Source organism: Amphibalanus amphitrite, unplaced genomic scaffold, assembly GCF_019059575.1.
Source record: "Amphibalanus amphitrite isolate SeventyFive unplaced genomic scaffold, NRLGWU_Aamphi_draft 001709F_arrow, whole genome shotgun sequence".
Taxonomy (NCBI): domain Eukaryota; kingdom Metazoa; phylum Arthropoda; class Thecostraca; order Balanomorpha; family Balanidae; genus Amphibalanus; species Amphibalanus amphitrite.
Window position 1 is genome coordinate 43,476 of NW_024883202.1, and position 24,079 is coordinate 67,554.

General features: G+C 49.5%; 1 protein-coding gene across 1 annotated transcript in view; it reads right to left on the reverse strand.

The window, feature by feature from the left end:
- LOC122374773 (meiosis-specific nuclear structural protein 1-like) overlaps window positions 1-24,079 on the reverse strand; it is an 85,987-nt gene that overhangs the window by 7,326 nt on the left and 54,582 nt on the right. The window contains exons 3-4 of the mRNA XM_043353746.1: window positions 14,893-15,009; window positions 11,766-12,096 (exon numbers count right to left, since the gene is read on the reverse strand). Coding sequence (XP_043209681.1) covers window positions 11,766-12,096; window positions 14,893-15,008 — 447 coding nt within the window. The 5' untranslated portion in view covers window position 15,009. The remainder of the gene's footprint in view (window positions 1-11,765; window positions 12,097-14,892; window positions 15,010-24,079) is intronic.

Consider the following 24,079-nt stretch of genomic DNA (forward strand, 5'->3'; position numbering starts at 1 on the left):
CCGGGACTCGAACCTCGACACTGCACGTGCCCGTGACGTCATCAACACGCTGTGAAAATTTCAGCCCCATCGACCGCACCGTTTGACCTGTGCACGGCGTCAAAGCACCCCTCTGCACGGTGCAAACAGACAGACAGACAGAGTTTCATTCTACAAATCGACGTGACGTCATGATGACAACGTCATGTTGATGACGTTGATGATGAGTGGTATGGGTAGAATTAGTAGAAGTGTGGCACAGGCCGATCCAATGTGACGTGGTGACCTATACGACCTGGCCTGACCGAAGGTGACCTGGCCTGACCCAGTGTGACCAAGGATGACAGACTTGACCTGACTTGACCCCGTATGACCCAAATTTTATCAAACTAAGCCATCAGAATATTCATTTATATATCTGCTTCCAGACGGCTCATCGGTATGAATCAAACACCATTCGAAAGCAAACTGGCTGCTGCGTATTTTATGGCTACGCCGCGAAGCAAGTGGCGCAGCCGCTTGACCAAAAACTAGGCACCGTGCAGTGCCTAGTTTTTAGTCGAGTTTCGGGTCCCGGGAGGTGGATGGGTCGCACGTGACACGCGCTGGAAAAAGTGCTTTTTCTCCAAATTTTGCTCGGCTCTCAAGCTTGGGGGACAGTGTGACCAGAGAGGAGGGATTTAAACTTGCAGGGATTTAAACACCTATAGGCACCCCATGCGTGTTGTGCAAACCCCATGCATGGGGTGCATGGGGGTCAGTCATGGGGGTCAGTGAGTGCATGGCCAAAGTGGTGGGGTGGTGGGGCCTGGACATGGCCAAAGTGGTGGGGTGCATGGCCAAAGTGGTGAGTGGTGCGCACTCACCACTTCAATCCGATGCACTCACCAAAGTGGTGAGTGCATGGCCAAAGTGGTGGGGTGGTGGGGCCTGGACTGCATGGCCAGTGAGAGTGAGTGCCCCAGTGAGTCATGGGGGTCAGTCAGTGCATGGGGGTCAGTGAAATGAAACTCTGTCTGTCTGTCTGTTTGCACCGTGCAGAGGGGTGCTTTGACGCCGTGCACAGGTCAAACGGTACGGTCGAGGGGGGTGAAATTTTCGCAGCGTGTTGATGACGTCACGCGCACGTGCAGTGTCGTGTTTCGGGTCTCGAGGGGTGGATGGCTTGCACGTGGCACGCGCTGGAAAAAGGTGCTTTTTCTCCAAATTTTGCTCGGCTCTCAAGCTTGCTTCAAGGCATCGGCAGCCGGGTTCAATCGCCTTTGACAATAAAATGCATGACGATCGGCGGCGGGTGCCTCTCATTTGCAGATTGGCCAAGTTATTTGTTTTGATAAACAGAGGCGAATGAAGGTGTTGATTTTCGGTAAATAAAGACAGTTTTCAGTGCGCTTAACCGAATGCACCGCATTTGCCGCAGTGCGCCACATTTGTCCACATGCGCTATTTTTGCCCCAAATCGCAGGAGTTGTGAAAGCAAGCAAGGAGTTGTGAAAGCAAGCGGCTGCGCCACTTGCTTCGCGGCGTAGCCATAAAATGCGGCAGCAGCCAATTTGCTTTCGAATAGTGTTTGATTTAAACTGATCGGTCGTCTGGAAGCAGAGATATGGACGGAAACGTGCAGAAGAAAATTTTGAACATAAGAACTATTCTGAGGGCTTAGTTGTATGAAATTTGGGTCACACGGAGTCAAGTCAGGTCAAGATGGTCATCCCTGGTCACACTGGGTCAGTCCAGGTTACCTTCGGTCAGGCCAGGTCGTACCTATAGGTCACCTCGGGACCTATAGGTGCGCACTGCACCTATAGGTGCGCACCTGCAAGTTTAAATCCCTCCTCTCCTGTCTGTCTGTTTGCACCCCATGCATGGGGTGCATGGGGTGTCCACCCCCGAATGCATGGGGGTCAGTCCACCCCATAGTAATATAGATTTAGAACAAGTATGCTTTGTTGAGTCGTTTCATGCTCAATTTTTACTTAGCACACACCCTAAGAAGCAAAATAATCGGTGTTAAAATATCGTCATGTTTTGTCATTCGCGCGCCATAATTGCATTCATCAGTCTTCTGCTGTCAAATGTTTTTGCTTGAGAGGCGAGCTAACAAGTTTAAAGGGACCAGTTAGTAGAATTTGGCACCCTACTAACTGGTCCCTAACCGTGTACCAAATTTGAGCGCCATCGGTCAGTGCGCACGTGCAGGTGCGCACCTATAGGTGCGCACCTGCACCTATAGGTGCAGGTGAGGAGGGCACCCCATTTTGCACGTGCGCACGTGCAGGGTGCCGCTTCCAGATCTCGAGAACGGCTGGGCCGATTGTGCTCAAATTTGGCACATCGCTAGAGTCCGGTTAGTAGGGTGTCGTGCACAAGTCAGATGGAGGTACCACCTCGAAATTTCGCACGTGCAAGGTTCACCCTCTCGCTCGCTCCGTTATTCGCCCCAAAAGGCGTTATACTGGTCCTCTAATGACATGACCCTGAAAGGTCTTCAATAGACCGAAAAGGATTATAAAATAGAGTGAATTACCTAAAGGGCTTGGCTGGATGAATAATTGACCCTTTTATTAGTTCGGTAATTACGGAGCGAGCGTGCAGAAGAAAATTTTGAACATAAGAACTATTCTGAGGGCTTAGTTGTATGAAATTTGGGTCACACGGAGTCAAGTCAGGTCAAGATGGTCATCCCTGGTCACACTGGGTCAGTCCAGGTTACCTTCGGTCAGGCCAGGTCGTACCTATAGGTCACCTCGTCACATTGGATAGGCCTGGACCACGCTTCTACTACCACAACCCCTACCACCACCCCTACCACTACCCCTACCACTACCCCTACCACTACCCTACCACTACCCCTACCACTACCCCTACCACCAGTATAACGCCTTGAGGGGCGACTAACGGAGCGAGCGAGAGGGTGGGCCTTGCACGTGCGAAATTGCAAGGGGTACCTCCAACTGACTTATGCACGGCACCCTACTAACCGGTCTCTAGCGATGTGCCAAATTTGAGCACAATCGGCCCAGCCGTTCTCGAGATCTGGAAGCGGCACCCTGCACGTGCGCACGTGCAAAATGGGTCCCAACTGACTTGTGCACGGCACCCTACTAACTGGTCCCTAACCGTGTACCAAATTTGAGCGCTATCGGTCCAGCCGTTCTCGAGATCTGGAAACGACCCCTGCACGTGCGCACGTGCAGCAGCACCCCAACTCTGGCACATGGATATGCAGTGCCTAGTGGGTGCCTACCTACATTCCAACTTTCAGCGCAATCGGCCAAGTAGTTACCGAGATATTGCAACAATTACAAAACTGACACCTCTTCGTTTTGCACGTGGCACGTGCATAAGGGGTCACCCACATGCATCGGGAATAGTCGAATACTTGGTAGAAGGAATGAAGCTACCCTATAAAAATTACTGCGTGTAAATCGGTCAAGTGGTTGCTGAGATATAAGCCACGCAAAAGCGTCCGCACGGCCGGCCGGCCGGTCGCTCATACTCAGAAATTTCCGTTAATCTAAGGAAGGACTCCGCTCGCTTCGCTCGCTCCGTAATTACCGAACTAATAAAAGGGTCAATTATTCATCCAGCCAAGCCCTTTAGGTAATTCACTCTATTTTATAATCCTTTTCGGTCTATTGAAGACCTTTCAGGGTCATGTCATTAGAGGACCAGTATAACGCCTTTTGGGGCGAATAACGGAGCGAGCGAGAGGGTGAACCTTGCACGTGCGAAATTTCGAGGTGGTACCTCCATCTGACTTGTGCACGACACCCTACTAACCGGACTCTAGCGATGTGCCAAATTTGAGCACAATCGGCCCAGCCGTTCTCGAGATCTGGAAGCGGCACCCTGCACGTGCGCACGTGCAAAATGGGTCCCAACTGACTTGTGCACGGCACCCTACTAACTGGTCCCTAACCGTGTACCAAATTTGAGCGCCATCGGTCCAGCCGTTCTCGAGATCTGGAAACGACCCCTGCACGTGCGCACGTGCAGCAACACCCCAACTCTGGCACATGGATATGCAGTGCCTAGTGGGTGCCTACCTACATGCCAACTTTCAGCGCAATCGGCCAAGTAGTTACCGAGATATTGCAACAATTACAAAACTGACACCTCTTCGTTTTGCACGTGGCACGTGCATAAGGGGTCACCCACATGCATTGGGAATAGTCCAGTACTTGGTAGAAGGAATGAAGCTACCCTACAAAAATTTCCGCATGTAAATCGGTCAAGTGGTTGCTGAGATATAAGCCTCGCAAAAGCGTCCGCACGGCCGGCCGGCCGGCCGGCCGGCCGCTCATACTCAGAAATTTCCGTTAATCTAAGGAAAGACTACGCTCGCTTCGCTCGCTCCGTAACTACCCCTACCACTACCCCTACTACTACCCCTACTACTACCCCTACCGGCTACCACTACCCCTATTACTACCCCTACCACTACCCCTACCCCTACCCTACCACTACCCCTTCCACTACTCCTACCCTACCACTACCTCTACCACTACCCCTACCACTACCCCTACCACTACCCTTACCACTACCACTACCACTACCACTACCCATACTACTACCCCTACCACTACTACTACCCCTACCACTACCACTACCACTACCCCTACGCCCCTACCACTACCCCTAATACTACCACTACCCCTACCGCTACTCCTACGAACACTACTACCACTAACACTACCACTACCACTACCACTACCACTACCACTACCACTACCACTGGGTCATGTGAGGTGACAGACTCAGAAAATCCAGCTAAAAAAAGAGTTCCTAACCCTGCTCCTAGCCTCCTACTCGTTTTATTCAATTATTCTTAATCGTATTTGATGGAAATGGCACCTTGTGACAAATGTGGCGCATTGCGACAAAAGTGGAGCATTTGTAATTGTCGTTTTGCCATGCATCCTTCCACCGAATTGCACCTTTATCGGACAATATTTGACAAAGCTGTGCAATTTGCGGGCAAAAATGGCACCTCGAGACAAATGTGGCGCACTACGGCAAACGCGGTGCATTTGTGTAAGCACATTGAAAACTGTCTTTATTTACCGAAAATCAACACCTTCATTCGCCTCTGTTTATCAAAATAAATAAACTTGGCCAATCTGCAAATGAGAGGCACCCGCCGCCGATCGTCATGTATTTTATTGTCAAAGGCGATTGAACCCGGCTGCCGATGCCTTGAAGCAAGCTTGAGAGCCGAGCAAAATTTGGAGAAAAAGCACCTTTTTCAAGGCGTGCCACGTGCGAACCATCCACCCCCCGAGACTCGAACCTCGACACTGCACGTGCCCGTGACGTCATCAATACCCTGCGAAAATTTCAGCCCAATCGACCGTACCGTTTGACCTGTGCACGGCGTCAAAGCAACCCTCTGCACGGTGCAAACAGACAGACAGACAGAGTTTCATTTCACAACTCCCCAAATCGGTAGGGGTGAAATGAAACTCTGTCTGTCCGTCTGTTTGCACCGTGCAGAGGGGTGCTTTGACGCCGTGCGCAGGTCAAACGGTGCGGTCGAGGGGGCTGAAATTTTCACAGGGTGTTGATGACGTCACGGGCACGTGCAGTGTCGAGGTTCGAGTCCCGGGGGGTGGATGGTTCGCACGTGGCACGCCCTGGAAAAGTGCGTATTTCCTCTCAAATTTGCTCAGTCTTCAAGGCATCGGCAGCCGGGTTTGATGGACTTTGCAACTAAAATGCATGACGATCGGCGGCGGGTGCCTCTCATTTGCAGATTGGCAAGTTATTTATTTTGATAAACAGAGGCGAATGAAGGTGTTGATTTTCGTTAAATAAAGACAGTTTTCAAGGCGTTTAACCGAATGCACCACGTTTGCCGCAGTGCGTCACATTTGTCCACATGCGCTATTTTTGCCGCAAATCGCACAACTTTGTCAAATATGGTCCGATAAACGTGCAATTCGGTGGAAGGATGCATGACAAAAGGACAGGAATAAATGCACCAGTTTTGTCGCAATGCGCCACATTTGTCACAAGGCGCCAGTTCAACCAAATACGATTAAGAATAATGGAACGACGCGAGTAAGAGAAGGGTTAGGAACTCTTTTTTTAGTTTATCAGTTAATCTGATAGTCTGTGACCTCACATGACCCAGTGGTAGTGGTAGTGGGAATGGTAGTGGTAGTGGTAGTGGTAATGGTAGTAGTATTGGTAGGGGTAGTGGTAGGGGTAGTGGTAGTGGTAGGGGTAGTGGTAGGGGTAGTGGTAGGGGTATTAGTAGTGGTAGGGGTAGTAGTAGGGGTAGTAGTAGTGGTAGGGGTAGTAGTAGGGGTAGTAGTAGGGGTAGTAGTAGGGGTAGTGGTAGTGGTAGTGGTAGAGGTAGGGGTAGGGATAGGGGTAGGGGTAGTGGTAGGGGTAGTGGTAGGGGTAGTGGTAGGTGTAGTAGTAGGGGTAGTGGTAGGGGTAGTAGTAGGGGTAGTGGTAGGGGTAGTAGTAGGGGTAGTAGTAGGGTTAGTGGTAGGGGTAGGGGTAGTGGTAGGGTAGTGGTAGGGGTAGTAGTAAGGGTAGTGGTAGACTAGGGATAGTGGTAGGGGTAGTGGTAGTAGAAGTGTGGTCCAGGCCGATCCAATGTGACGAGGTGACTTATACGACCTGGCCTGACCGAAGGTGACCTGGCCTCACCCAGTGTGACCAGGGATGACCACCTTGACCTGACTTGACTCCGTATGACCCAAATGTCATACAACTAAGACCTCAGAATAGTTCTTATGTTCAAAATTTTCTTCTGCACGTTTCCGTCCATATCTCTGCTTCCAGACGACCGTTTAGTTTAAATCAAACACCATTCGAAAGCAAATTGGCTGCTGCCGTATTTTATGGCTACGCCGCGAAGCAAGTGGCGCAGCCGCTTGCTGGCGCAGCCGCTTGCGAAGCAAGTGGCGCAGCGCGTGAGGAGGGTGCGTCTGTCCGTTACCGAGGTCCCAACTTGGTGGTGCTTTGCGTGGACTACAGGCCAGACCGTTGCACCTAGCCCGGTGAAATTTGCACAACTTATAGATCAAGGATGCGCGACGTGCCTTTGAGGGGTCTTTTCTCGATCGGATTGATAGGGAGCGCGTGGCGCGTGCTCAAAAAGTGCAAATTCGCGTCATAGACTTTACATGTATAAATCGGCGTGCGAAATCGGGCGAAAACGGCTAATTTTGGCCGACACGGGTCCAGTTCCCGTGCAATATCTTGGTGACCAGGGGTCCGACCGGCACGTGGAAAACAGCATCGTGTACAGAATTGAAGGGGCTATTGAATGGTGTGCAATGCAGAGGATAGCACGCGCCACGTGCACCGGAGAGGGCACTTTTATTTGAAAAATTGCGTTTTTTGAGGGATTTTGGAATTAATTTTATTTTTAGGTGACCGTAAAATGGAGCGAGTTGAATCAACGCCTATTTGCAAGAGAAAGGTACCGCCTCTCATATAAAAATTGTGAATAGCTAATTGATCGACGCCAAGGTGGTACAAATCGCTAGAGAAAATGGTGTTTGTCGATGATGTGTCACTTTATTAATTACACGGGTTTAGCTGCATAACCTGATACGTTTGGCAATTGAAAATGGCACCGTTGGAAAGAGCATTCAATTCTGTCCAAGATTCACTCTTCATGTTTGCATGATGAGCAACAGTATTCTTAAAAATGTAAATGTTCCAAACCATTACATTGTCATTTTTAGCGAAATTCAGCGATGGCCCTCAAAAGACTTCACGCCAGTTTTCGAATCATTCTAAAGTAGAACACATGATAATACGACACGGGCACCTCGATGCGATGTATCTTTTTTGTTTCATTACAAAATGCTCGGCCGTCAAAAAGCAATCGAACGAAATGGATACCAACCAAATCGACACAGACCAAACCAATACCCAAGGGTAAAAATAACCCTTCTTCGCGTTGCGGAGCACGCGGGTAACCCTAGTTGATACTATTCAGTACATTTTTTGTCTACCATTTTCTTGAATTTTGATTCCAAATAGGCAATGTATCTGTTTTTCAATGGTGTTTTTATAATACCATTCTGATATCATCCTTTTTTCAGGCTTCAAGCAGAACTGATGACATTGATGGTAAGCAGTCATTTTTTTCTTAATTTCCCTTAGGTATTAAAATGTAGTTTTGTTCATGTTTGTTCATTGTTAAGGATTTCAATGAAATTTGTCACATTTTTATTTTGCTTTGTTTAAGTGTAGATCATAAAATCCATTATAGTGAAGTCTTCATTTGCTCTTCAATCTTCATCGCTTTCACATCAATGAATGAAATGAATGAATTCCACATTGCATTAACCCGCGCCGGGCCGGTGCTCTGAGATTCCGCGCCGGGCCGGGGGGGGGGGGTGTCTGAGCACCCCCCCCCATTCTAACTCGGCTCCTGGGCCACGTAGCGACACGCGGTAAGGAGCAATCGAAAGAACGCCCAAAATAAGGACGAAAACACTTCGGTCATCTTTTGGGTCAGGTCAAAGGTCAGGTCACCAGAGGTCACCAAAGGTAAAATGTTGACTATTTCAACATTTTGGAAACTGTCAACGGCTATCTCCGGAACCGATTGAGTTACAGCGCCGCGGAAAAGCGCATTCGATAGCCCTTTTACAGACCTTTCTGAGTAATGATCTCAGATTTGACCTCAGGTCAACGGTTTAGCCTTCAGAGGGCAAAAACTCCAAAAATAGCCGTTTTTACGAAAAGCGGTTTTTCGGCAATAACTTTTGACTCAAAAGAGCCATGACATTACTTTTGCCAGCATCGTGTTCCTCTCGTCGAGACGCGTCGAATGAACTATAATTTGACTTTGAAAGGTCAACTTGAAAATTTGACCTCAGGTCAAGGTCATGACCTGACCGGAAAAGGTCATGTTGCATATCTGTCGATCCGCAACGTCGAGCCGAACACATCTAAGGCGTTTTCAGCGCTCTAGCACGCCTCTATCAAAAGTTATTAGCGAAAAACTGTTAGATTCTGTTCGTGACCTGAGATGACCTCGGGGACATAACGAGGGGTCATAGCTGCCATTTGTGTAAGCGCATTGAAATTTGTCTTTATTTACCGAAAATCAACACCTCCATTCGCCTCTGTTTATCAAAATAAATAACTTGGCCAATCTGCAAATGAGAGGCACCCGCCGCCGATCGTCATGCATTTTATTGTCAAAGGCCCTTGAACCCGGCTGCCAATGCCTGGAAGCAAGCTTGAGAGCCGAGCAAAATTTGAAGAAAAAGCACCTTTTTCCAGCGCGTGCCACGTGCAAACCATCCACCCCTCGAGACTCGAAACACGCCACTGCACGTGCGCGTGACGTCATCAACACGCTGCGAAAATTTCAGCCCCATCGACCGCACCGTTTGACCTGCGCACGGCGTCAAAGCACACCTCTGCACGGTGCAAACAGACACACAGACAGAGTTTCATTCTACAAATAGTATAGTAGATATGCAAGGTCATGACAAAAAAGGCGCATTAATCATCCTTTGTGACATGCAGTCATCACCAAATATGTCTAATCCAAATTACTTTCCTCCTATTTGCCGTGGACTAGGCTTAAGCCAACCAACACCTGTAAATCCGTTATTACAGCATAACACACCATTTCACCTCCTCAACTATGGACCTTGACATGTCTAGGTACTAATCCCACTTCAACCTTTCCGGTTCGGCGTCCGTCATCTACTCAATGACCGTTCACCCTTGATCTGCGACAATGCACGTGAACTTCCCCTGACTGATCAACACACCCTACCGCCAGATAGTGATCATTTCAACTCGCCGACATCGAACATCCGCGACGACCGCAATGATACGATCCATGGGATTACATCCTTCGAGACAGATACACAATACACATCCCAGCGATCTGTCATAAACTGACCGTTCGGGCATCACAAACACAAACCCGACGACAGATCGTCGGCTCATGTGAACGTTTGGCTCGCCGGAAATCCGGTGGACCGTCAACCTGCAGAAGACACGCGATCGGCATGCAAAATACCGGGGGAGACAGGCATGGCCGAACCGCCGCGGGACGGGTCATAAACATGCGACTAGGAGCAGCGAGAGCAGCGCGACGGATCGTGCAGCGGGCCGGCGGTGACAGCCAAACAGAGCACTGTTCCATAGCGTGGAGAGGCAGGGAAGGGAAGGGGGAAAGGCTGGGGGAAGTGACGCATGTTCACGGATAAAGTAGATACATAAATACACTGAGAAAGCATACCGGGAGCCAGACACTCACACCTTCAAAAAGACAAAAAAAAATTACACATATGGGCAAACGAATCAGACAGAAAGACTGACTGAAAAACAGGCAGACAAACAGAACACAGACACAAGACGGGCTGAAAGAATACGGAAGAAAAATAGACAGCCAACCGAATGGGCGCATATACAGAAAGACATAAAGACACATAGACAGAAAGAATAACGGACACAGAAGCAGACAGACAGAGACACACATGAAGTCGCCCCGTTATCCTCTGAACCCTCCCTCACGCTGCCGACCCGGGGCCGGAGCCGGCGGATTACTCCATCCCGCCACCGGTTCAGCACAGCGCACGCAGAGTCACGGACAGACGAGATCCGGCGAATCTGCGCCCCTCTCAGACGAACTGAGCGGAGCGCCGGGGTCACGGCGGCGCTCAGTGGGGGTCTGAGACCCGGGGCGGCCCCAGGAGGTACTCAGACCGGACGGAGGGGCTTGACCCGCTTTGAGGATCAGCCGCCTGGATCCGGTGTTGGTTTGGGATCCGGTATGTGTACGCTGTGAAGGCCGGATGACAACGGAGAGAAGGGAGGGCTAATTGGCGGGTCGTATACGTGCATTGGTGGCTCAGTAGTTGCGAAGGACAGAGAGGTATTTAGGCTTCCGTTATTTAGATTTTGGGAATCCTGTTTTGTTCTTGGGTTGTTTACGGATCTCCCGCCGTAGCAAAGAAGAATGCATGACGACACCTCTCGACCAGACTTTCTCCTCTTCTTCATGCGTCATGCACGGCAGTGCTAAAATCAAGCCATGGAGCTCAGAAATAATTGTTATTCAGAGCAATGACCGACGATGGGTGCCTTGAGCCACGTGCAGTTTGAGATATCGTGATAGTTAAGCCGTATGTAAGCACACACACCTGCATAATAGCCATTAGCGTCGGCTGATTTCAGACCACCTGCGAATAACCCGCTCACATTCCCAGACAGAGCAATCCAACATAATTCCAATTCAACGTCATTCAACATCGAATAATTATGTCTAAGGGTGGGATGAACACATATTTACAAGAAATGCAAGTAACTTTTTATTGTAGTTGTTGAATTAATTGAAATTGACGCCTCGTAAGTCATCCATCTCAAATCTCAATGTATTCTCTCCTCGTTTCAGATCTTTCCTTTCATTCAGTCTTTCCTTCTGCATTCCATTTCCCGATGCCTTTTTCACCACACCTCTGCTTTAACCGTCCCGACAAGCGTCTACCCACGCTGCATACGGACCAGCGCCGGACGTCATACTACGAGCCTCTCACTGCGACCTTTCAACCCCGGTCTGATACATAACCATTCATCTTCTCTGTGCTACGGGTCATGACCCCTGGCATCCGGCCGCCCCCTTTGCCGCGCCCCGCCTCCATTAGGTACTACCCTCCCGCCCCTCTCCCTTCTCTCTGCCTCCTCTCTCTCTCTCTCTCTCTCTCTCTCTCTCTCTCTCTCTCTCTCTCTCTCTCTCTCTCTCTCTCTCTCTCTCTCTCTCTCTCTCTCTCTCTCTCTCCCCGTACCGTTCTGTGCATGGCCTCGCGCTGCAGCATCTCGTCCCTGCGCTGCTGCTCCTTCTCCTGCAGTTGCAGCTCGATGGTTCGCCGCTGCTCCTGCATCCTGCACAGCTGGCGCTCCACCTCCTGACGCTCGGCCTCCTCGGCGGCGGCCCGCCGCTGCTCCACCTCCAGCTGCTCGCGCAGGAGCCGCTCCTCCTCCTCGAGTCGCTGGCGGCTGCTCATCTGCTCCGCCATCCGCTCCTGTAGCCGGCGCAGCTCAGCCAGACGCTCCTGGCGGGCCGACTCGATGGCCGCGTCTCGGCGCTCCATCTCGGCAGCGTAGTCGGCAGACAGTCTGAGGGTGTGGGGAGGGAGGTCAGGGGACAATTCAGGGGGAGCGGGTAGTTGTCAGACAGTCTGAGGGGAGGGCGGGGAGGCCAGGGGACACTTTAGGGGGGCTTAGTCGGCAGGGAGTCTGAGGGTGCGGGGAGGGAGGTCAGGGGACACTTTAGGGGGAGCGGGTAGTTGGCAGACAGTCTGAGGGGAGGGCGGGGAGGCCAGGGGACACTTTAGGGGGGCTTAGTCGGCAGGGAGTCTGAGGGTGCGGGGAGGGAGGTCAGGGGACAATTCAGGAGGCGGGGGAGGGGTAGTGTGCTGGCGGAGAGTCTGAGGAGCGGGCAGGGAGGACAGTGGACAATTCAGACCAAAGGTAGCTGTTCTGAAGGTACGGACAGAGAGGTAAGATACCCGGATAAAAGCGTAGCGATGATGGCGGACATCAAGAGCCAAGTATATGGGCCATCAATACGATACTGGCACCAGCCACACGTTTCGTCTTCAATTTAAATTAAATGTCTATGATTTTAATCAAACTGCGTAATGAATCTCCAATAACAAGATCAATTGTATCAGAAGCATGGCAATTTAACTGGTTAACATCTGTTCCATCCACTAAATTGTGGTTCAATACACTGACTCAGTCCGGTGTCTCACCAAAACAACCCACCTACACAACACAACAGCATCTTTAGTCACCGACACACTACTCTCATCCCTCTAAAACCGGTCTCTCACCCGTCGGCCCCATCTCGGTGGCCCCTGCCCTGCACGAGCTGCACGTTTCCGGCTACACTGTCGGGCGCCAGGCGTGTGATCACGACTGCAGTCCCCATCCCACTCCACTGTCAATGGGGCGGCTGGGAGACTGGACGGGGGCGCGCCGGCTCCATAAGAGGAGGGATGGCGGCGCACGCGACAGCGCGACACCTTCCGCTCGAGAGGCGGCAGCTGGAGGAAGGGGTGGCCCTGTCTGACCCAACCCTGTGTTGTATAACATGGTTGGCAATGCACCCAAGTGTTCAGGGGCGCGCGACTGCTGTAATTGTATAGCTGTGACCGATGTATCCAGACGGTGTACAACACCGTTAGGGCAGTACGGGCCGCCCGGTACAGTTCCGTCCTGTGTTTACACCCTCTCAAAGAGCACTCCTACACTCTTGAAGCAAGTACGTCCTAAGATAATAATTTATCATACTGCAGAGAATGAAGTTTTAGGTCTGGGTGTCTATCAAAGATAAATTATCCAAAAACACGATATCGGTCTTCGCTAGAAACAAATTACGAACTAAGCCACGTCGGGTCATACGAATTACGGAGACCGTAATCTACAAAAGTCGCCGACACGAAGCCCTTTATCAGGCCGCCACTACAAACGATACCGTACAATCAGAGCACGCCAGGTCCCATCTGCCATCGCTGGCGGTCCGGCTGAGCCGAATTTCACACCGCAAGGCCCGGTTCGAGGACCGTGCGGGTTAGCCTCACCTGCCCACATCCTATATCTCACGATAAACGGAGCCACACGACAGCCAGTTCACACACACTCGGCTTCCCAGGGGCTGGTGCTGAGAACAACCCCTGTCTCGAGTGTATAGACATTGCAAGCGTAATGGGCTGCACCATTGGATAGATTTACTCATCCCATTTGCCGACCTTGATGTGTGACCCAAGGACCAGAGATCATGTCAATTTGAGAGACCATAGACGGGTCTACTCAGCACACTACCGAGCTCATATAGAAACAATGATCCAGTGCGACAGCACAAGCGGATGTTCGTGACCTCTGAGAGAAACATGCATTGTTCTGAGGTGTTGTGCCACCGGCAGCCGAAGATTTTCCCTTGACACTGTCAAAGCTGAACAATACGACAGCTTCCAACCGCACCAAGACGATTGGAGAGAGGAGGTGGATTCAGCGGCCAATTGGGAGGCACCTGCTCTAGAGTCGCAAGTCGGGCTGGGGAAATATTCTACCTCAAAATACGAAGGTGTTCTGGAGCATATTTTACCAATCAGACTTGACTGTGTAGAAGATGCGCTAACCCAGGCCGTTTTATTGTATGTACATGTGATAGATCCAATGGCCATGATTTACAGCTCTTACAGAGGAAGAGGTTCTGGGCCGAAAATGCCTATTTGGAACCAGCTTTAGATGCGTAGGTAATAGGTATACTGCTCCTTAGTCCCTCATTTGTCATATTTTACTTGGCCATTTTAACCACAAAACAAACAAAACCGTCGTAGTAATTTGTGCATCTCCAAACCAGATAGCATGTCATCGAAAGGTGCCCACTGCTCATACCAAGACTACCTTTTATCTAACCACCGGCTAGGCATTTACCAGACCGGAACAGGGTGTGGAGCGGATGTCGGCGATCCTCTGATAAATCGCCGCCTCTAGTGGTGAAAGTGATTGAGAGGGCACACCTGCTGAGGGCCCGGTCAAAGAACAGCCAGGACACTGACAAATGACGCCATGGAAGTGGCCTATCCTGCATTGGGGTGCCCACAGGGTGTCTCACATCCCACAGTCCGCACTCTCCACACTCATTGGGATAACTAGTTATCTGATAATATTCTCAGGCATGAGAGACGATTGGCTAAAAAAAGCGAACTACACTCACCATAAGAGGCCAGCGCGATCCGGCTACAATTCGAACGAAAAGTGACACAATCTCGTCTAACAGCTAACTCTCCGTCTAGCTGCGTCCTCTTGCAAGTTAATTTAGGCCCACTTCCAAGTTAATTTATCCTGCGATCCACAACCAACATAGCTTATCATCCTTAGACATAGCTCCTACCCATCACTTACTTGTCCTGCGCTGCGTCGTGCATCTTCAGCTCCTCCCGCTGACGCTGCCGGCTGGCCAGCTCCTCCTCCATCTGCTGCTTCAGCTTGGCCATCCGTTCGGCTCGCTCCCGCACCATCCTGCCGTAGAGGAGAGAGAACGTCAGAGGGGCGAACAGCGCAGTCGGATGTGCGGAGGATGAGGGACGGATGTTGTTTGGAAGGCATCACGGTTATATTTGCATCGGCTGGATTATGTCAAACGACCTGTAAAAATAGCAATCATGGAATCTGGTCGGTAGACTCAGATTCGCATGCGCCATGTGCGGCTTGACTGATAAAAAATGAGTGGATTATTCTGTGCACATTTGGGAAAAAGAATGCCACCTTGATCATACGCGAATTTTTCCCTTATTATAATGTAAAATAAAAAATATGCTATGGTACTGGTGCCGCGTGATCTGAATTAAAATAAGCGGTTGGCATGCACCATGTACCTACCAAGAAAACCTTAAAGACTGGCAACGTCATCAATTAATGAACACATCCCCTGAACATCTTTATCAGGATTCGCTTGCATTCAGCTGCCACCGGCCCTACCGCAAATCCTGGCGACTACCGGAGACCCATCCTTCCACAGACCACCGCTGGGAGCCGCGGCAGCTCCATTGACATTACATGCAGCTCAGCACCTACTGGTACATGCAGCTCCACACCTAACCGCCTCAATGACGGCCGAGCGGCAGCTATCTACGATGTCGCGCGTCGCGTCTAGGCACCGGCCGCACCCATCAAACCGTCATATCGTATCGTCCATCGATGGCCACATCGTTTCCGGCCGCTCCCGGCTCAGCGGCAGAAAAATCGAACGAAACTGTCCCCGCCGAGCTGACAGTAACAGGCCTAGCGGTGTAACGAACGGCATCAAAGGGGTATTTGCTTATCAAAACTCATCGATTACTCGTAAATCCAGGGATTGCGATAAGCTAATTCGGTCACGGGGTCGTTTTTCAAACCATGGATAGAGCATTTTTCGTATTCATGTGGTCGGTTTTCGTTGATTTTTTCCCCAGTCTGTTTGGCTGGTCGCCCGCGCCCTCACTCGCTCAGTCCGACAGCGACCCCACCCCCGCTCATCGCGTATTCTGCCGTGTCGGTGCGGCTCCGTCGGCATTCGAGGGCCGGCGTCGGCACTCGGCGCTCCCCGGCCGGCCACAGGGGCGGGGCAGGTGACTTCACCGCGCCGCCGCCGCCGCTGCTACCGGCGCCTCGCGGTGACATCGTGGTCACGGCACGAGGCGCAGGGATGTCCCTGGGACGGATGTGATCCGTCCCGATACTCCAATGCCTTACATGTTACCAAAAACAGCGAGTCTGAACGCCAAAATCGACGACAGAATGGTTCGGGGCCGCTGTATCCCATACACCAGCCGGTCAGCCGGCCGGCCGCGCCCCAAAGTCCTTCACTAACTTCCTCTGACCTGTACAAATGACATACACACCGCGCGCGCGATGGGGGCGCGATTGGAGCGCTACACCCCGCCGCGCCGACCGATGACGGGGCTGATGGCGGATGGTGGCTGACAGACACGCAGCGGCGGCTGTCACATCCGACACAGGTGTCGAACGATCACTGCGCCGCTCCTCGCCGCCGCCGCGCCGGAAACGACGCACCCGTGCGCCGGCGGCCGGGGATACCTCCGTGGCGCCAGCGGGGTGACGGGAAAGGGTTACCGCGAATATGCGGCAGGAAGCCAATGATGATGGCGAAGGTGTGGTAACGGCGGAGGCGCGGTGGGTGAAGGGTCAGGGCAGGGAGAGCATCCGTTCCGGAGCAGGCAGCGGGGTGATGTGCTCAGTGGAGGGCTGGGCGACCGATGCCCCGCTGAGATCTGATGGGGCATGGTGGGTGGGTCGGACTGGAGAGGGTACAGCGGCGGCGGTGACAGACGGATACAGACAGGGAGAAAATAGCAGAGACAGGCACAAAGACAGAGACAGACCGACAGACAGACAGACAGAAAGACAGACATGTGAACAATGAAACGGAAAGTCAGACACATAGACAGACACACACACAGAAACAGACAGGACAAACGGTCGCTCGCCGCCGCCGCCGCCTGCATCTTTTTGGCACTGTGGAGCTCAGAGAACGTCGCAAACATAGCCCAACAATGTCAGCAGCATGCAGCGAGGAGCGGCGGGGAATCTGACCGGACCCGTCTGAGAAACCTCCCAGCATCCATCACCTCTCAGCCGGACGGTGACGGCAGCCGCTGATAGCACTAAACGGCTGCACTGCATCGATCATACGCGACAGCGACGGCTAACTGATGAGCGGGCCACGGGAGATTCCATAGGAGCCAACGATGAATGCATGATGGGCCGCGGTGGCGGCGGGAAGTTTGTTATAAACACGACGTGATGTCAGGTGTCACATGACACAACAGATGACATAGCGCCAAGAGCCCAGGTGATGTCACACAGAAGAGTGTATCGCACCGTTCAACGGGCTATTCCAGTCGTAAACAACGTGTTACATCATGCATGAAATAAGACAATTAAAAGATGGGATATTGAAGCTTCAAATTAACAAGGAGCTTGTCTCATATACAATTCTTAAATCATGAGCAGGTGCTTGAGCTTCGCAGAAAATCTAAGTTTGACATCACTGGCCCTAAAAAAATGCACGAAAAAGGCTGTCATTAACCGTGTTTACATAGGGTTCCCTTAATCTTCCCCTATTTGTCTCTTAAATGTCCCTTATAAAGGAATCCTCTGTCTCCTTTACCTCGCTTCACTACAAATATGGCGCAACTAAGTCATTCTAGAAGCAGTTTGCAATTTTTACTTACCTTTAGGGCTCTCCCAAATAGCTTCCAGACTAGACACTGAGGTAAAAGTGATAGCACATGAAAGCTCAAAGCAAGAAATATCAGAAAACTATCTGGCATTTAACATACTTTAAACGGCTGAGCTATTATTCAAGTAGGCATGGGCGGCGCCACCGGGGGGGACGGGGGGGACAGGTCCCCCGCTATCGAAAGTTAGGGGGGTACAGTACCCCCCTATCGGCGAGGCCCGTTCAATAGTTGATAATAATGCATTATAGAGCTATCCGTCGCATTTAATGCATCGTTGGTTAATCAAGGCAGGTTCTGAATAAATATTGCTGTTGGGATGCATCGCAGGGGGTCCTGGCCATCTGCAAAAGGTGTGGAGCTGTGATGCCTGTAGTTATAAGGTGATCGGCAGGGCCTCGGGGATCGTGCCCCCTTTTTGGGGCGCCAGGCAGGGTTATTACTTATTACCTCCCCACCCCACTGCCAGACCCCATTGCCGATAAAACCAAGTTCACTGAAATTCCATAGATTTCCGTTACTATATGAAAATTTTCCATTCCTAATTAGTCAAATTCAAGCATGGCAGTTCTACCACAGGAACCATTTGAAATCTATGCCATTTAACCCCAGCACTTGTGGGGAGAAGTGTTCGGATAGATCACAGGCAGGACCAAAAAAGCACGCAGTAGCCCAAGACCTTATAATTGGATATAGCATCGGCTCCCTCTCGTCAAGGGGTTCGATAGCACTCGTTTTTTTCTGCAAAACTAAGTTCGGTCGGCGGCCGAACGGCTGGGGGTCTAATCGAGCCCCCCATCCCTCCTCTTCTTACGTCAGCGGCTGTGAAAATGCCATTACCAGCTGTTGAAACATGGCAGTTGCTTTTGCATGAGTGCACGAAAGGGTTTTAGGTACGTGATACGTGAAAGGTTCTACATGAAAATTGAGATACACCAGCTTATCAAATTGTGCTCACTGTGGTGCGCTCGGCTTTACCTTGACTAGTCTTTGAATTCTGGGGTGAAACAGACCAGTCAAGAAACCTGTTCCATAAGGAGAGCCACTAATGCTAAAGGGATGTGGGATGATGTTTCCAGAGACCTTCATTACCTCCCAAAGGGAGTGCCCCGCCATTTGCCAATCCCTGCTGTAGTTGTTACGATTGGAGGGTGAATATGAGAACGATGCAGGTCGCGCCAGCTCGATCATGACGAACACAATGGTGCCGACATCACAGCTCTACTGCCATTTTTGACGAAGTTAATCAACAAGCACCGGAATCCTACCCTGGGGCATTTCACCTGCAGAGGTCGCCGGACCTGAGACCCTTTCACTCATTTTTTTCAACGGTGCATGCGCTCGTTTTTCCCGCAAAGCTCTTGGCAAGTAAAATCAATCAGAAAGTGTGATCAAATAACGGCTGGTGACCTTCCATGACCTAGCATGGCCTTTTGAGTGACCACCGATGACATGACCACTGACGGCTAGCCATTAGCTGCACCCTGCCCGTTGCATATGGATCAGGTGGTGATGTCATGATTCTGAAATTATATTGCAATTTTGGCGCACTTGTCAGAGCAGAAGACATTCCCACTTTTCCTCCATGACTATATGATGGTGAAGCCCTGAAGCTGACCAGACGTAAGATCGAAAATTTGAAAGTACGAAACGTAAGAGTAGCTGGCACTGCTACTCATACCTAAGCAATTCGCAGCTTGTAGGAAACCAGCTTTGAGTTGGCAAGACTGCAAATTTTAATTTAGAGGCAAGGATGCTTGAAAAGGTGATCGATCTTAGGTGTCCTAGGATAAGTTTGGAAACGGGATGCACTATTCGATGTGTTTTGGGCCTTGCCAAGTTTCGCGGCGTTACGTGCCTCGTTTTTTTTTTGCATACACGATCAGTATCTACTTTTGGGATTTTCGATTTTCGGTCCCCGTCCCCCCCTATCGAAAACCCGTGGCGCCGCCCCTGCAAGTAGGTGTAATCACATCCACGGCAATATCAGAACACCGCACCTGTCGAATTTCTGCCTTGACTTTCTGCCGTTTATGCGTTAATGCCACTTAAAAATCCTCAGTCGGCGCACGTGCGCTTGTCGAGTCGGGGACCACCAGTCGGACGATTCGGAACTGCCGGCCAATCAGCACGCCGCTTTTGTGATGTGTTAGTTTGAGAACCACTGGATATGGTAGCGTAGCAGCTTTTGGAAAGGCGCTACGCTACCAAATCCTCCCCTATTTGTCGCTTAAAGAGGGAATTGAAGGGCAGGATAAAAATACTTCAAAATATGAATTGTTGAATTTCGAGTATTAAATAAGCCCAATTTATATTGTTTACAGCATAAACGATGCTTTGTATGCTTCTAACAACAATAGCGCCCATAGCAACGTTACACGCGATCGCTATGATGCCTAAAATTCGATCTGAAAATAGGGGAGAAATAGGGGAAGATTAAGGGAACCCTATGTAAACACGGCTATTGAAAGTGGTTGAGCGCCGGGTAGCATCTTGTGCGAAGGTTTGTCCGAGCTCATTCGCCTTGTGGAGTCGGAGTCGTGTCACGTGACACGCAACAAGCGCCGGCAATGGGCATAAATGGCGCATCCATTGCGTGACAACAGCATGGGTGCGACGGCTGGCAGCTTGCAAATTAACAACACTTCTAAGTCAAAACTCCAAATGCTACAGTTTTTTTTTCCTAAAAAAGGCAACTAAGGAAGACCGTTCCTTCGTGCCCTTTCTCGGAGCTTTAAATGTTAATTGTAAAAGCAGTAAAAGTGAGTTTCACTAGAAATGTTAGCTCCTAAGTCAAGGTTTCCAACCAGGAATGGGCCATTTCAAGAGCGTAGCTCAATCAAAGAGCATCAAATTGAAATGAATATCAATAACGTAGGCTATGCTACTATAATACCATACTTCATTTATTTCATGGTAATTTCGTGGTATTTTATGACAATGCACAGTGGGGATTTTTCCGATCTAGCACGTATTTATTCGTAGAGGGCAAACCATAGGTAGAATTGTAGCCAGATTGTGCACAGATGTTGGCTGGTGTGTCCTGGTGAGAATTTTACCTGTAAATGTGCATAATCAACATAGTATAGGGGGTTCGATTGGACCCCCGCTCAGCCGTTTGGCCCCTGATCAAGCTAGAGCTTCGCGGAAAAGTCAAGCGTGCTGCCTATGACGAAATTAGGCCGAATATATCCAATTTCAAAGTCCAAGGTCATAAGCTGACTTTCCAAGTCAGTTTAATGACCCAACTAAAGTTGGGAAATCGAGACCTCTTGAAACTTCGCAAAGTTAGGGTGTTACGGGGTATTTTGGGGTGCTGATCACGAATTTCATGTTAGTTTTGATCACAGACGATGTCTTTATGCATTTAGGCCAGGTCGGGTCAGGTCAGGTTAGATCAATTAGTAGGCGTCCTGCCGGCCATCCATAGAAGTGTCACCTACTACTGATAGCTTCGTAACATGGAACGAAGGCACTAGAACTACTTCGTAAATATTCAAATGGCTGCTAAAATCGAAATCAGCACCAAAAACTACCCTAGAAACAAGTAAAACTCGAAAAAGTGAACCAAGGTCATCAAAAGGTCAATGACCTTGACTTGACCTTCACGTGACCTTGACACCCACCATTATGCATGGCACCAACATCATTTCACATATTTGAACGTTTAAAACCACAAAAAGACTGGAAACCGCGGATAATGTGAGCTGGCATACGCCGAATCGCGATTCCGGCCAAACATGGTCTCGAGAAATATGCCACAGGTCAAAGGTCAGTTGGGTCAGAGTCATGAAATTTTTAGGTTAGATGTAAAATTGATGATCTCGAGGGTACCGAAGGTTTCGGCGCGATCGGCCGCTTTTTGCGCGAGTAATTTGCGGAAAACCATGGGGTTTTATCCGACCCCGTCCCTCTCCCCCTCCCCACAAGTGCGATGGTTAATACGGTTACGGTATGTATAATTTACGCTTGTCATCCTATTCCTAATGAATGTGTCTCAGAAAATATGCATCATATAAATCACGAAGTAAAATTATTCGCCTATGTCCGGAACATACCTATATCGTGCTGTTTGCCCTAGCGCTCCTCGAGTGGGGTGTTAACCCGCGCGGGGCTGGGGTCTCCAGCCGAACGCGCGGGGCTGGGGGGGGGGGGGTAAATTTTACCCCCCCCCCCTGTTATCTCCCGAACTAATGGTCCGATTTGGAAAATTCAAACGCCAATCGAAAGCTCTCATCACGAACTACTAAAAACATGTACTTAATTTAAAGTTTGAGGTCAAGGTCAAGGTCAGGTCAAGGGTACAAATTGCAAGTTTCTACAGTATCGGCCTTGCACCGTAGTTACCGAAGAATGGAGTCATGGACTGAGACTGATCGCCCAAAACGTGTTCTTAGGCTACCAAGACAATATTCGTTGCATACAATATCATTCAGAGGTCAAGGTCAAGGTCAGGTCAGGTCAGGTCAGGTCACCAAAAAACAAAATATAGAAAAGGGCATGTGCGACACATGTTTTATGGGTCATTTTACTCATATAATTCAATAGGCACACTCAATAAGTGATATGGACCACCTCTGGATGAATTTCAGGTCGAGGTCAGGTCAAGGTCAGGTCAAGTGAGGTCAAATTTTGAAGTTGGTTGTTAAGGCCTAAAAAGGTGTCTATCTGATGCAGTTTTTCACGGCGAATCGAATGGTGCTATTTTTGTTTCCGTACGAGGTCTAGAGCTTCCAAAAAAGTCATTTTTCAAAAATTTTGTGTGTCGTGACGTCATAAAATTTTGAATAACTCCCACATTTTTGAACCGATTCTTCTAATATTTGGTATGTAGCTGCACATAGACCACTTCTATGACATATATTCCGGTTTTTTCGATAGACTCAAAATTTTGGATTTTAAAATGATTTTCCAAAAAAAGTTAGTTTTTTGAAAAAATTTAGGCCAAAATCCAAAATTTTCAAAAAACCGAGATAGCCATTTGATAGACAAAGTAAAATTACGTATAACCTTTTTTGTTACGTCTTGATTCCTTTAAAAATGAAGATGTTAGCGGCGTTTGAACTTTTGCCGTTTTTGAGGCGAAAATGGCGAACATGACGTCACTAAAACGTCAATTTCTCAAAAATTTTCCGACGGATTTCGCTCAAATTTTCAGGGAACGTGTCAAATTGATGTAAGAAAAGGTACTGAAAGTTTGGCGGCGCTGCGCGCCGCCGTTTTTGAGATATCGCAAAAATTCGCGAGGGGGGGTAAAATTTACCCCCCCCCCAGCCCCGCGCGGGTTAAGATACTCTAATGTGAATATTCCGTGTTCAGGCAAGTTTCGGCAGCCAAACTAGGCGTTGTCTTGTGCAGAAGAAAGTGGCGAATTCGATAGGATATATTTCGGAGTGGAAAAGTGTGGAGAACATTGTTGATTTCCTACATTTATTTAGAATACCATTCCTTCAATATGGTGTCTGTAAGGGTTTTTTGTAAAGGGCATTTTTGTGACCTTAGTAAGGTTGTGGCATACTTTCTGTTTGCCATTCCATTCCTAATAAAGGTGCGTTTCAGAAGACATGTAACTTTAAGACCTCGCAAGATTAAAACCAACAGGACAGGACAATGAAATTGAGCTATACTTTCGGGCCTTGCTGAGCCCATTGAGTAATCACGCATGAATGTGAACTTTGGGCGCATTTTCCCTAGTTTTGCTGTGGACATACAGATAAAACAATGCTATATATGAAAAATTCAGACATTTCTTAGCCCTACTGACACAAAAAATAAACCAAAATCCAAAAAATATTTTTTGAATTAATAGGCGCTAGATCGAAAAAATCCCCACTGTGCAATGGCTTAAACTTTTAATGTTTCTTTTTCAATCTCTTCAGCAGTGGCTTAAGAAAATGTTCTCCCTTTCTCACACGAAGCAGAGTACAACACTGCTGCCGCATGAGTTGAGGAACATACATACGTGACGTCCCGCAAGGTTTAGACGGGGACTGAGGGAGCATCTGCTGGAGAAATAGCGCTCCGACTGAGACTGGACGCCGGCTCCGAGAGTTTTCACTGTGTTCACTGTATTCTGGTGTCAGTGATCTCGTGTTCGTGTGTTGTGTTATGATACGTGTGGTGCACTGTGCGGGTATGTTTGTATGAATGTGCGCTGTCACCCCTTCAGCATGCAATGACTCGAGACATGAATAGCCGCTGCTTTCGGTGGACGTGCCCTTCAATGAGAAATAAATAAAAAAACGTAAAAATGCATCCATTTAGCCACGAACTCTCATATTGTCTCGGAAACGCGCCTGATTTAATTCTTCATTGCAGGCGCCAGAGAAGAGAGAACGATGTTTACACTT